Here is a 13137-nt window from a genome sequence, read left to right on the forward strand (position 1 = left end):
GGTCACATGTGCAGAATGCACAATTGCTAACGAACAGAACATGTAGGAATCTAGATGAAACGTAATCTATGTTTAATGAACACATAATTTCGTAACTCTGCACTTTGTAATAACCTTTGCAATCATAATCGTAAAACCTTGTTCTCTCATAGAAATCCTCGATAATTGATCGTCTTATAGCAAATAAGGAATCGCACAAAGATGCAGGGCCGTGCATCCTTGCTAGAAATCGGACCAGATTCACAGGAATCACAAACAGATGCAAGGCCATGCACCTTGCCATAAATTAGACCAGATTCAAGAGCAGCCTGGAAAGGATCCTGATCTCAACTTAAAATGTGAAAAACCTACAATTTTAAGCAATATTGCTTTGCTGAAGCAGGACAAAGAATTGGAGCTGAACACCACACATAAATTCCGGTTAGAGGAATAAGGGAAAGGGTAAAGACAGTAAAAATTATGGAATGCTGCATGCTACATTTCATACAGCCTTCCCATGAAAAACATCAAATCATAACATTGTCAATTATCTATCAAGTTTTTGTAACAGATAAAAAGAAATTATCCACAAACATGTGAGGACTATGATCCACAAACACTGAGTCACTCTGTGACTGCATTAAAATAACAGAGTCATATACACAATTGCAAAGGCCCAGCTTTAGCCAAGCATCCTTCTGGAACTACTTTCCAGAGAAACCTATGTGGCTGTATCAAAGACTTTGCAATAGACATTTCGACAGATTTCCTAGGATGTCTACCTAAACGAGGTTATGATGTGCCAGGATAAGTACAGCTGGTGATGCCCCAATCTTCCTTTCAAAGCAAAGCACCAGGGATAAAATATATGGACAATATTTTACATCATGGTCGGAGAAATTACACAAGCTGAATTCCAATGATGTTATGGGTGGTCGATCCAATTTGGTCAGTATACAGTACAAATTCAATGCTATCATTCTGGAAGAGATGCACGAGCTTTGACGAGTTTTTGCAAAAAGATATTGTTAGAATTCCAGATCTGGATGTTGACTGGCCTGCTGTGCTGTCCAGTAAGTGTGCACCTGTATGACCCTATCTAGCAGCTCTTGGGGCACAGGCTCTCCCCTGCGCTGATGTGGAGCAATACGAGCAGTATGAACAAGAGTCTTCCACTTATCCTACATTGCACATGAAGCCCCTCACACATTCAGTTGCACTTTCCCATTAAAGTTCCATCTTTTTACAAAATTACTTAATAGCTCTTTGAATTTTTGTGCAGAAACCAGAAGTCCTTAATAAGAACAGAAAGGGTTTGCAATGGGAACCTTGAGGTCAACGTAAGTTCTATGCTTAGCCTGATTAAATGCTTGTAGCTTTACATCACGCCACCTGCAGACATTAAATTAATCACTGTCATGTCACACTCAGACATCATGAATACATGCTTTTGAGAAGAGGAACAATTAAGTGTTACTCTTTATAAATTTACCTGCCAGTTCCAAGAATTTCAACAGCCTGCACCAAAGCCTCAACCTCTCCAACTGTAAATGGCCTTCTTGTACGGCGTTTCCCAAAATCTAGGCCATGCTGCATCTGTACAAGGGCCATGGCTTCTTTCTCTTTCAATCCAGGGTGTAGAATGAGAGCCCCTGAGGTCTGAACCAATGATCCATGTGGAACCGGTTCCAAATCTCTCTTAGCCTGATCAATTAGATTAACCTGCCCTTTCATACCTGCCACAATATAAACATTGATAATCTTGTGAATATGCATAGCCCTATCCGGATTTGGAATACTCATTAGCTCTTAGACTCGACAACATCCACACCTGTATCATGTGCTGCATCCATCTCAGGCAGTCCAATAGCTTTTCCATTGAGACTCTTTGTCGTGCTTCCATTAAAATCACCATCCAGAAACACTGGATACCTGGGCAATCAGATTGGAAGAGATAAATGTCCTGCTGTAAACAAAGTTGCTATCCCTACAACACAAAAGGGAGAACAGCAGGCACAAGAAAATAAATAGGCTGTTGGCAAGGATTTTCAAAGGACAGCCTATTACAAATCCTGAGATATGACATATTGTCCAAGCTATATCATTATATCTATCATCAGAGATATATGAAGTCCAACAAATTTCGGTGATTTTAGCTATAGGTTATCCATGGCTGCCAAAGTTTCCCTCCAAAATGCCCATGCACATTTTGTGAACCTTTAGAACCTCCTTAGGAGGCCCTCTTTAGACCCCCTACAGTGCTGGTCAAATCTCTTGTGCGGAACTGTTTCTTGATTACTCCTCTAATTGTACACTGTTCTGCAATCCACCTCAGTTTCACGCTTACAGTGTGTGTATCTTTTGACAGCAAGCACTTTGCAATTTACAGAAAACAGACATGAAGTGCAAAAATGTGTAGAACTACAGACTACAAGCAGAGATCACAGGTAGGCTCAGAACCATAGTTCAATCCTCATCAACTGCTACCTTCACATAGATGAGCGATTCCATGTAAGGCTACTAGAATTCTAGGGCGCATTAAGGCCTGGATGCAGTCATTGCTATGCTTAGGATGTCCAGCAATGGAATTACATCTCCTATTGCAGTGATCAGCACAAAAAGATTCAAGTATTTCTACTCCAGTCACTTGAGACATTCACAGACCTGCCTTTGAGAACCTGGGCAATGAGGAAACAGGGCTATTATTGATACTACCTTCTGAAAATTTGGACATCTTGTGTGGCTTGGAAGCTAGTTTGGATACTTAAATGTATACAACTCCATTTAATAAAAACACAGCTATGTCCTACATCGTGAAGAAGAACTAATCGTGGACCTGAGTCCTTGCCAATGTGCACAAAAAAGATTCCCATGATGGCAAGGCAGATCAATTCAATAATAGCTTTCAATCCTAGCTCTAAGAAGAAGAGTTTATTGCAGCGAGCACCACATGGCAAAAGAAATACCATACCCCTGGGAAACTTAAAATTTCAAGCTTCCACTGCTCTCATGAATCAAGAAAATAGGGGTCCCTGCCTATGTATCACCTACACAATTTGAAACTTGTAAACAAATACCGTGTTGCAGGTTGACTTGCTGCACATGAAAGTACAAAAAGGGGGTCTTCAGCACTTGCAGGGGGATCTGGAACTCGACTTGGCTCCAACATAAATCCCAATGAATCTAGTCTTTCTTTACATGATATACCCACTTGAACAAGTGTTTCACTCTCATCAGGAACCATCTTCCCTTGAAGAAGTACTCGTACATGCAAACCTCCTCCAAGAAGATTAATAGCCGCTTCCATTACTGCTCTCTGTAAATGGAAACACAGGCATGTCATGATGAAGCAGCAGCGACTGCCTATGTTTGCATACTTTTAACCAACACAAAAAAATCAATACTACAGTTTTGGATACCAACTTATTCAACCCAGAAAACCTCTGCAGAACACAGCTAATTAATTATCGCTTGGATAATGGAAATGATCTGCCCTGCAAAGTGATGTCTTGCCTTCAGATTGGCGACCGTTGCAGTTTCGGGAAGATCTACAGAAAGTTCAGGAACTGTAAAAGAAGTGATGCTGACCTTAACTGCACACAGTTTTGCAGCTCAAGTCAGCCAGTTCAAATGACATGGGCATGACGGAGTTGTTTCTTAAACAAATGTTGCATTTAAAAAAGCGGGAAATTTTAGAGCAGGCTCTGTCCAAGTAAAGGCAAATATACCGTGTGGTTCTCCTTTCGCATGTTTCCATGCTAACTTTGTAGCTGAAGTTGGAGAAGATGCAACACTGGCAGCCTTTGCTGCATTAGCACAATTTGAGGTGGATTACTTTTGGTTGCATACCTTCACATACTTTCAATACTAAAAGAAACCTCCAAATAACAAGGAAAATGAACGGCTGAACATAAATATATCTGAAGCATTGAATCATAGCCTGAGGACACATGCTTTAAGATTTGTATTTTAAAATTATTTTCGTCTTACTTCTATAAGTATAATGTCTCTCTTCTTTTTTTCTCGCCTTCATTAAAATTGAACAGATGATATCTCTCTCTCTCTCTCTCTCTCACACACACACACACGCACACACACACGCACACACGCACGCGCACACAAACACACAGAACACACATGCTAGACACACACACACACAAGTTCCTATAAAAATGCTATCAATGGGGAAAACAGTAAAAGACATACAATTGCATGTTTTTAAATTCCTCTGGTGCCTTGACTATAACGGACTTGAAATTTTGTGCAAATCCGCTCCATTCCCATCTATGTTACCACCACAAGTGCTTAAGTGTTGTGTGTGCGTGTGCGTGTGTGTGTGCGTGTGCGTGTGCAAGTGCATGTGCATGTAATATATGTTTAATGCACATCAATATGGTGCCTTCACTTGCAATATGTGGGCTGATTATGCTTTCCCGCATTCAGATCATGCTCCTCTTTGGTTGCAGCTGTCATTTTATGATATCCAGCATGATAGATTGCCAAATAAAAGACTGCTTCTGATAAACAACAGTTATTTGCAGCATGAGCTGTACAAAAATATGGTGCAAAATTGCTATTGTTCCTCTTTGGGCACATTGCCATGTAGATGCTGATTATGCATGGACAGCAATTTTGTGACCCATATGCAACATGTCATTTGTGACTATGACAAGAAGTTCATGCATAATCTCAGAGAGGATGTTGCCAAAGCTAAAAGCAGTTGTCACCAACTAACAAAAATCAGCCATTTCCAAGAATTATCTCAACATGAGGCTGCTTGTCTATGTCAGGCTACTCACTTCCTTAAAAGCAATGACTGCCAGAAGCTAGAGAAATGGGAAACCAGGGCCAAACAAAGAGCTTTCACTGATAAGGATGGTCCTCTAACGAATTCTTTAAGGGCTTGCATTATAAGAGGCAAATTGCAAATATTGCCAGGTTAAAAATTTGGATGATACTTGGACCAATTCCAGAGCGCAACTTGCTAAGGCATGTGCCACTGTTTTTATGTCTGCTAGACTAGAGCTTCTTCAGCATGTTAGTACAATTTTGTCTCCACAACAAGCTACGCAGCTTGAAGTCCCTTTTCAGGAGAGAGAATTGAAAGATTCATCAGAGCATGTGGAAAATGAAAGAGTCTAAGTTGGGACAGATTGGCGGTAGAGTTTTTTCTACAATATTGGGATGACATTTCACCTGCATTGTTATATATGGTTAACCATGTGTGGGAAACTCAACAGATGCCAGCAAGTCAGAAAAAGGGCTTGGTTAAGCTTTTCCCCAGAAAACATCTCTGTGAGTCATTTACTAATTGGAGACCCATTACACTATGCTTGTCATCTATAAGCTGGCTATCTGCATGATGAATTGCACCCTACTCAATATGGTTTTATTTGCTGTAGACATTAGAGATAATATTGCTAATGCATAAGTGGAGATGCATAAGTGGAGATTGAATATGCCAAATACACAGAAAGGGATGTTCTCTTATTACAAGTGGATATTGCTAAAACCTTTGATACTATACAATGGCATTTCATGTCACAGGCTATGAAATCCCTAGGATTTGGGTAGAAAATGCAGCATGTATTGTATTGGTTATATCAAAATAGCAAAGATGTTCGCATTTTGGCATGGGATATTGCCGACCAATGGATGCTTTTTTGTTCAGTATGGCAGGGATGTCCTCTTAGAGCTTTGTTTTATGCAATAGCTACTCATCCTATGCTTCAATATATGGATCATTTAGTAGCTTTGCATGGTTTGGAGATACATTACAAGAAAACAGTCCCTAAGAGAGGGACAGCCAGTTACAAGCATCAGAAAATATCATTATATGACAAGAAGGCAGGATAATCTAGATCCTACACATGTAGACAATCATAGAATGATTGTCCCGAAAGAAGTGATATTTAGCAATAGAGGGTTCACCAAAGACACAATGGTTGCGGTCCTTCCATAAGGTCCATAGTGCCCAGTAGAAAACCCAGTAAAAAATAAGTCATATCCCTGCGTGACCGAATGAAAGCCAAACAAAAAGCAAGCACTGGGGAAACGAGCCTGAAGCCGTTGCTGTAACACAAGTAAGAAACCACGAGACTCCGAAGAAATGGGTTCATAGACTCCCACAAGGACAAACATCATCTACAAGTGGCAGGAGCAAAATGACGACGAGCCAAAACCTGTCCAAAAGGAAAGATCCCAACCAAAACTCGCCATAAGAATAACTTTTGCCGTAGAGGGAGTTCTGAAGCCCAAAGATGCTGCAATCTTTGTGGCCACCACTAAAGGTGCATGTTATAGACCAAACACGATTGGCATAAAGAGGAACCCAAGGAGGAGGCAGCAAGACTTTATATAAAGATGCAACTGTAATGTTAGCTAGCGTTAGTGCATGATGAACATTATCATCTGATTGGAGAACCCAATGTTTTGAGGCGGTTAGCAAGCTCAAGACGAGGGGCTGGCTGAAAGTCATGGAGCATCTGGGATAATAAATGCCATAAGGGTCGATAGTGCTGTCCCAAAGCATGCTGCCTGACTGCTGCTGGAAAAGAGATGACCATACCAACAGCATCAAGCACATATTTCACGAGGGAAATTCTTTTAGACCGAATAAATTAGAATGGTGAGGTTCTTGCAATGCTAATGGTGTCATGAATACCTTTAGCCAGTGAAGACTCTCAACTCGCAAGGAGTTTCCTGCAAGAGTTATCCCTGCCAATCCACTAAGGTGGGTAAGTATGTGCTTCCAGTCAGAAAGCAATCTAGTGACAAAAGGGCATCCCTTTACTTTGCCATTAGTGTGACCCAGTAGAAGATCCCTTTGTGTAGGCTGCCCGTGACCAAAGGCAGTGGAAGATAACTGCACAATCAAGTGTCATACCATATAAATCCATGGCTGATCCCCTGCACGAACTGCAGCATTATTTTTCTGTTGTGAGCAAGAATATGCATGTGAATATTGAGAATATTCAGTCCCCCAAGTATTTTAGAAGAGCAAAGGCGATCCACTGAAAGTAGCCTAAGGGCTTTCCAGCGATAGCAGGACTGCCAAAAAATCTCCAAGATTTGAGACATGAAACAGCAATGTCTTGCTTGGTAAACATTATCAATGGCAAGTAGAACTGAAGATAGGCAATCAAGATCAATTGAACTATGCGATATTGCACATGTAATGGCCCTCCTGGCAAATGAAATACAATGCCAATCTATTTCATGAAGAGGGATAAGTTTAAATATCTCAAAATTGACTCATAGGCCAGCAGCCAGGACATATAAGGATAAATCCCACATAAGGCATGAAAGATCCCTATCTGTGTTCTGAGATCCTGTGCAATCAATGGCCTGCTGACAAATGGAATTCACCTGGGAAAAAAAAATGTGTGTGTGTGTGTGGGAGAGAGAGAGAGAGAAAGAGTATGTGTTCTCTTCTCTATCTACCTATATCTATCTCTACGCACATTCCAAGCTACAACTGTTTATGAAGACAATCTGTTTCGTTTTAGTCTTCTCTCCCAGACAAACAGTTTCAAGCAAAAGATAAAACTTATACGAATTTGCAGTGTCAGCAGGCAGCAGCTTTGCAAGCAATTACAATGAAATCGTGTGTCCATTAGTATTGCAAAAACATATATTTATATGCCCAAACTCATCTTGTGGAAGCTTTCAAATAGTGCAGTATATAAACCTCATAGTAGCTATCAAAAGGCACAAAAAACTCCATATAGAGATATTATGTAAGTATATATGTATGTATGTATGTTAGTTAGGAGGGTACCTGAAACAAATAGAACCAGGGAGCCCACAAAAATTTTCGAAACTAACAATGCAAATTGATTCAACAATCAAGTGATAGAGTAGAGAAAGTTACTAAGCAAGAAAAGGCTCTCATTTTATGGAGTCTGACCATGTGCTTCTATTAGTGTTTCAAGAGATCCCACAATGTGGTGCATATTAGCTAGCCAAACAACAATCATGATTCAGCCACCCTTTTGTTGCTTGCATCAATGAGTTGCTGCAAGGCAGTTAAATGAACTCACCACTGCGAAGCTTAGCAGCTGAAGCAGGAGGTTCGCCACGCACATCAGGAAAGCCCTCAACGTTCACGTACAGCTCAGGAGTCACACAGGTGGACTCCTGTAAAACCTCCCTTGGTGTCCTCTGCCGACTACGAGCCATACCCTTTCCATGAAGACTACCACCTTTCTCACCCATAATCCCTGGAAAACAACTTAAACAAAATGATGTTAGCGTTCTGCTCAATGTTACAAAATTGATGTAATAAGGTAGACCTTTATTTAGCAAGAGTACTAAGAAGCCAGCTTAATAGAGCTGACCCCAATGTTTGTCCCGCTAATACATTCAGAGGACAGAAACGCTAAGTGGCTTTTAAAAGCGTGAATAAAACTTTCAAAAGAAATTCAAAGGGAAGCAAAAAGAATTTAAACTTACCATTGTTCTCAACATGCTTCCTCTTGGATCCAACCATAGCAGTTTGGCTACTGATGTCGCCATTACGCAACCTTTTTGGTGTCTTCATGCAGGATGCCCTTGAAGACCTCTTTAAGGTTGTCTTGGGGACAGTCGATTCTGAGGAGTTATCGTCATCATCTTTCGCTATTAAGCGAGCTACTTCCTGTCTATTCTCCACTTGCTTCTCAAATGGAATGTCAGACATATTTTTTGCAAAGGTTAGTGTTTCCTCACTACTGCCAGAGCTTACTAATGGAGGATTTTCATCATCTAGCATTGATGAATCTCGTACAGTCATGAAGCTACCTTCCTCCCTCCTTACCCGGCCCCTGATATGGCTACAATTCGCATCACTCTCTTCCTTACATACAGGATCCCCCTTGATGCTAAGCCACCCCTGCTCCAACTCACCTAAATCCAACTGTCTCTGGACTGCAGGACTCAAATGGCTTCCCTTGGAGATGCAGTTACCCTCACACGAATTAATACCGTCAATCCTGGCCAACTTTCGTACATTCATATCTGTGTTCATCCTTATTGAACAAGCATCCTCTACATTCTGCAAACAGCTACATGAGTGCGACGGAACTTTACCAGCAATTCCGAACCCATCTTGACTCTCAAGCGCTTGCTCCTGCATTAAGACCTTTGAAGCTTCAAGCTTATCCATATCTTCCTTCTGCGGTACAGATAAATCTTTAAGTTCTTTGCTTTGACAGGACCTATCATCCCTCCCAGTATGCCCATAAAGTAAGTCCTGTTTCAGGGCCTCATCTGGTTGACAATCCTCCTGTTCTTCATGCCCTACCATCCTTCCACTGTTTTTCTCTTTTGTTGCATTCCCATTCTCCTGCTGATCAATGCTCCTCTCTTGCAGAATTTGTCCTGCAACTGTAGCTAGCAGCTCAAAATATCCCATATTGCATGGTGGTCTCTTTGATTTCAATCTATCTTCACTGCGTCCCTGCATTATCAACACAATCAATAAATTCAAGAAAGAATAGATGAAGTGGCAGGCTGTTTCTCACCTCTTCTTCCCCAATGAATTGTCATACCTTTTAAAAATTGACATTTCTCTTTACATATATCCTCCAAGCATGCCCATGGAAATCACTGTATGATCTCCCTTCCTCCCTCCCCCCCTCCCTCCCTCTCTCTCTCTCTCTCTCTCTCTCTCTCATATGCATTGGTTACCCCCCCCCCCCCCCCCCCCCCCGTCTCCCTCGATTCAAAAAACTCACCACGAAAATGTGAGCACACAAGAATTTCAAGAATATTCCTCTTGCTGCAAGGAAAAAACCAGAATTTGAAGGCCAAAACATGGAAGTCTAATTTTATTACTTAGAGAATGCAAGAAAAGCTTCTGAGAGAAAATAGAAGGAAGTAATTCATGACTCTACTTTCCCCCCATCTGAGCTCATATCTGCTTTGCACTACGGGTGTAGCACAAATGCAAGTAAAAATGCAGAGGTTGTGGAGATCAAAATGAATGCACAGATAGGGAGAGAGATTGATGGAATGAAATGTAGAGGCGTAATTTAATTGGGGTTCAAGCAATTTAAACCCTATTGCTACTCTAAAAAAGAGGCATTGCACATTCAAGAGAGAGGAAGATTGAATAAAGGTTCTCAAACAGATAAATATATAGAGGGGCACCATTTTTGAAGAACCTACCCCAGGCCCACTGAAGCACAAAGCATCAAGTTGGTGATGTCAAGGAGGCCAAGAAAGCAAGGAAATTGGCATTGTACACAGAAGCTAGAGAAATTAAGACCAAAACTTAGACTTGTTTACTGCACAACGACCCAGGTCTGTAGTAAATGCTTCAAAATCTGGTCTCTTGCTATATGTAATCATGTACGTAAATTTGGAATGATATGTTTATGCTCTCTCTCTCTCTCTCTCTCTCAACACACACACACACACTTTTTTTTATTTGTGGAACCACTGTCTGATTTATGAAAAAAATGCTGTACACTCATAACGACCTGAAGGAGAGGCTGCTATACTGATATAACTCACTTTGCACGTCCATCTCCTCTTAAGAGGCTAGAATCATAAATGGCACATGAGTTACCACAAGTTCTTTACGTCTAGATGGGCAAAAGAAATAAGCCATAAGAGACTTGCAAGCTTTGTCATTGTTTCCCCTCTCATCAGATAGGAATGCTACGTTGAAAGCAAGCAGTGTAAGTAAGCAAAAGTACCTTCATGCTCTTGGAGCGAATCTACAAGTCAAGAATGGCCTTCACAAATAGTTACATCAATTTATATGCATAAGGGGCCCAACACACATGACCATAACCACATTTGAGAGATTATTTGAGCAATATTGGTCAGCTTCTTGACGAACATGCAACTTCTTTGCATTACACTTGTTAGCCTTGTTCCACCTGTGGTGTGTTTGTAAGAAACAGTGGGGAAACAAAAACGAAAAGCTAATATGAAAACCAAAAGAGCAGGCGCCAGTCTCAAATAGAAAAGTTACTTTTTGAGAGCCTTGACTTTGCTGAGCTTCTGGTTTCCTCAGATTGCTTTTCTCTCACACACACACACTTTTTTTTGGGGGGGGTGAAATCCAGTTGTCACTAAATTATATTAAACAGTCCCAAGAAAAGGGGCAGCCAATTTACGAAATATCAGAAACAAACACTTTTTTTTGTAAAAGAGAGATTTCATTCAAGAAAATGTACATTCATAGCTGTCCAAAGATACACTTGCAAAAGAACCTTTCATTAAGAAGAATATACATTCATAGACGCGCGCACACTTTTTTTGGGGGATGAAATTCAAAGACACACACACACATGCACATGCACATGCACATGCGCACAGTTTATGCTGTGAGGAAGATTGCACAGACCCGTGACGAGCGTACAGCTTTAGGCAAAGAGCCATCATAACCAGGAAATCCAAATCCCCCACTCCTACCACGTGCCTCCATTTTAATTCACGTGAGCCTTAGGACCATATCAGGCACTCTTGCCTCATTGAGTCATTTCAAATTCGTGTATGTATTCTCATGTTTCAAAACTCAAATTGGCCCCGCAGATAAGAACCAAAGATGAATTTTGTCCGCTTTGGTACGCGCCTCGATTCCCAAGGATGTTCTGAAGCAGGCCATCAACATTGTGAGTACTGCATTATATTAGGTTTAAGTATTCAAAGTTCCCTTTGAAGCATCCAACGAACAGAAAAAGCAAATATACGAAAAAACTGAAGACAAGCGATTGTCTGGTCCCATCCTAGATCTAACGTCTATCGAAAAAAAGTCATCATATATCCGTCGCTATATTCAGACAGTAAGCTCTTGCGTTTACGATGACGGGCCGGAATATATCCTCTACAATTCTTGAAAGTCTCAAAATGCACGCAAATTGTCAAAACAAGCACAAGTTGGAGACCCAAGGCCCAAACCACTACGGTAATATAATGCCCCAAGCCGGATAACGTTTGCATTTGCAATGAGGTAAATCTTCAAGCTTAACAATGAAATCCTGAACATTATTTTGGGACAGGCTGGTACGGCATTTTACCTTCGTCCGTACCGCCTGAGCGGTTCCAACCTTGTCTACTACCATGGAGCTTCCTCAATTTGAATTTGAAATTTCCAACCCGGTTTTAGTACCCATGTGTACGCAGATCAGAGTGCACACCGATGATCTGTCCTAATCAGTATGGGAAGGTACCATACGTGAGATTTCAGAATTCAGTATGTGTCACCGTACACCGAAAGAACGCATTGCTAGTAAGAAACTGCGTGATGAAGGTGAAGGAGAGAGGTAATTGCAAGCTCAGAACTCTCGAAGAAGCAAAACTTCGGGGGTTTATAGCCAGGGGGGTGCTCCAGGTAGTGACATGGAACACAGAGGGACCAAGGGAAGGCTTGATTGTGGGTCGATGATTGCGATGAAACAGAGACGCCAAAAATGGGAATTGTGCGAGATCGGGTGCAAATCTGGTACCGGGGGTGAGATCGGAGGGAATGATGGAGCAATTGGGCAATCGGGCGGATGAGGGAAGGAGGAGGGAAGGCAAAAGGAGGGGGTTGGGGCAATTGGGCAGGGCAGGGAGGACAGGGGAGCAGAGCAAGAGGGAGGGGAGGAGATGGCAGAAAGGGGGGAATTTGGGCGAAATTGGGCACGAGCAGAGCTTGAAGCTGTGAAACGAAGGAGATGGGAGGGGTGTGGGCAATTGGGCAGTGGGAGGAAGGAAAGAGGAGCAGGGAAAGAGGGAGGAGATGGAGAAAAGGAGGGAATTTGGGCAAAATTAGGAACGTGCAAAGAGCTTGAAGCTTGTATCAAAGGGAAATTGGGCGACTTGGGGAGCTTGAAACAGAGCAAGAAGAAGAAGATGACGATGATGAGGATGATGATGATGATGATGGTGAAGTCTGACAAAACAATGATAATCAAGAGGAGGAAGAAGAAGAAGAAAGCCCCTCATGAACCACCCAAAAACCTTGGATTCCACCGGTTACTGCCGGTTTCTCCCCTGCTTCTCATTCCCTCCCCTCCCCCTCCCACCGGCTGCAGCCCGCTTCCCTTCACCGAACCCAGGGTTTACTGAGGGTTTAAGCGCCCGACGGTTGGCGCCCGGCGTTTAAGACTTTAATCCCCCCATTAGACGCGTAATTCAGCAGGCGCCGTCCCCCGTTCGATGGCCGCCACGTCATCATTCCGC

At 42.0% G+C, this 13137-nt stretch overlaps 1 protein-coding gene across 1 annotated transcript; it reads right to left on the minus strand.

Moving 5' to 3' along the window:
• Positions 1–588: 588 nt before the first annotated feature.
• LOC147894921 (uncharacterized) lies at positions 589–12837 on the minus strand. Its single transcript, XM_087383499.1, has 11 exons — positions 11991–12837; positions 11318–11564; positions 8434–9418; positions 8022–8201; positions 3708–3785; positions 3493–3572; positions 3057–3295; positions 1811–1911; positions 1472–1715; positions 1308–1371; positions 589–1160 (listed from the first exon to the last, which is right to left on the minus strand). The coding sequence occupies exons 2-11, from the start codon at positions 11396–11398 to the stop codon at positions 1008–1010; spliced, it is 2205 nt and encodes a 734-aa protein (XP_087239625.1). The 5' UTR covers positions 11399–11564; positions 11991–12837; the 3' UTR covers positions 589–1007.
• Positions 12838–13137: the final 300 nt, after the last annotated feature.

This window comes from Dipteris shenzhenensis, chromosome 13 (assembly GCF_047967505.1).
Source record: "Dipteris shenzhenensis isolate YYH24624 ecotype China chromosome 13, Dip_SZ_1.0, whole genome shotgun sequence".
Taxonomy (NCBI): Eukaryota; Viridiplantae; Streptophyta; class Polypodiopsida; order Gleicheniales; family Dipteridaceae; genus Dipteris; species Dipteris shenzhenensis.

Excerpts from the sequence above, each read along its gene's own strand:
- LOC147894921 (XM_087383499.1), bottom strand. The coding sequence starts at position 11,398 with ATGGAGGCACGTGGTAGGAGTGGGGGATTTGGATTTCCTGGTTATGAT. Across the intron at positions 9,419-11,317 it reads AAGCTGTACGCTCGTCACGG|GGACGCAGTGAAGATAGATT; the intron begins GTCTGTGCAATC and ends TTGATAATGCAG. Across the intron at positions 1,912-3,056 it reads GCAAGTCAACCTGCAACACG|GTATCCAGTGTTTCTGGATG; the intron begins GTATTTGTTTAC and ends CTGATTGCCCAG.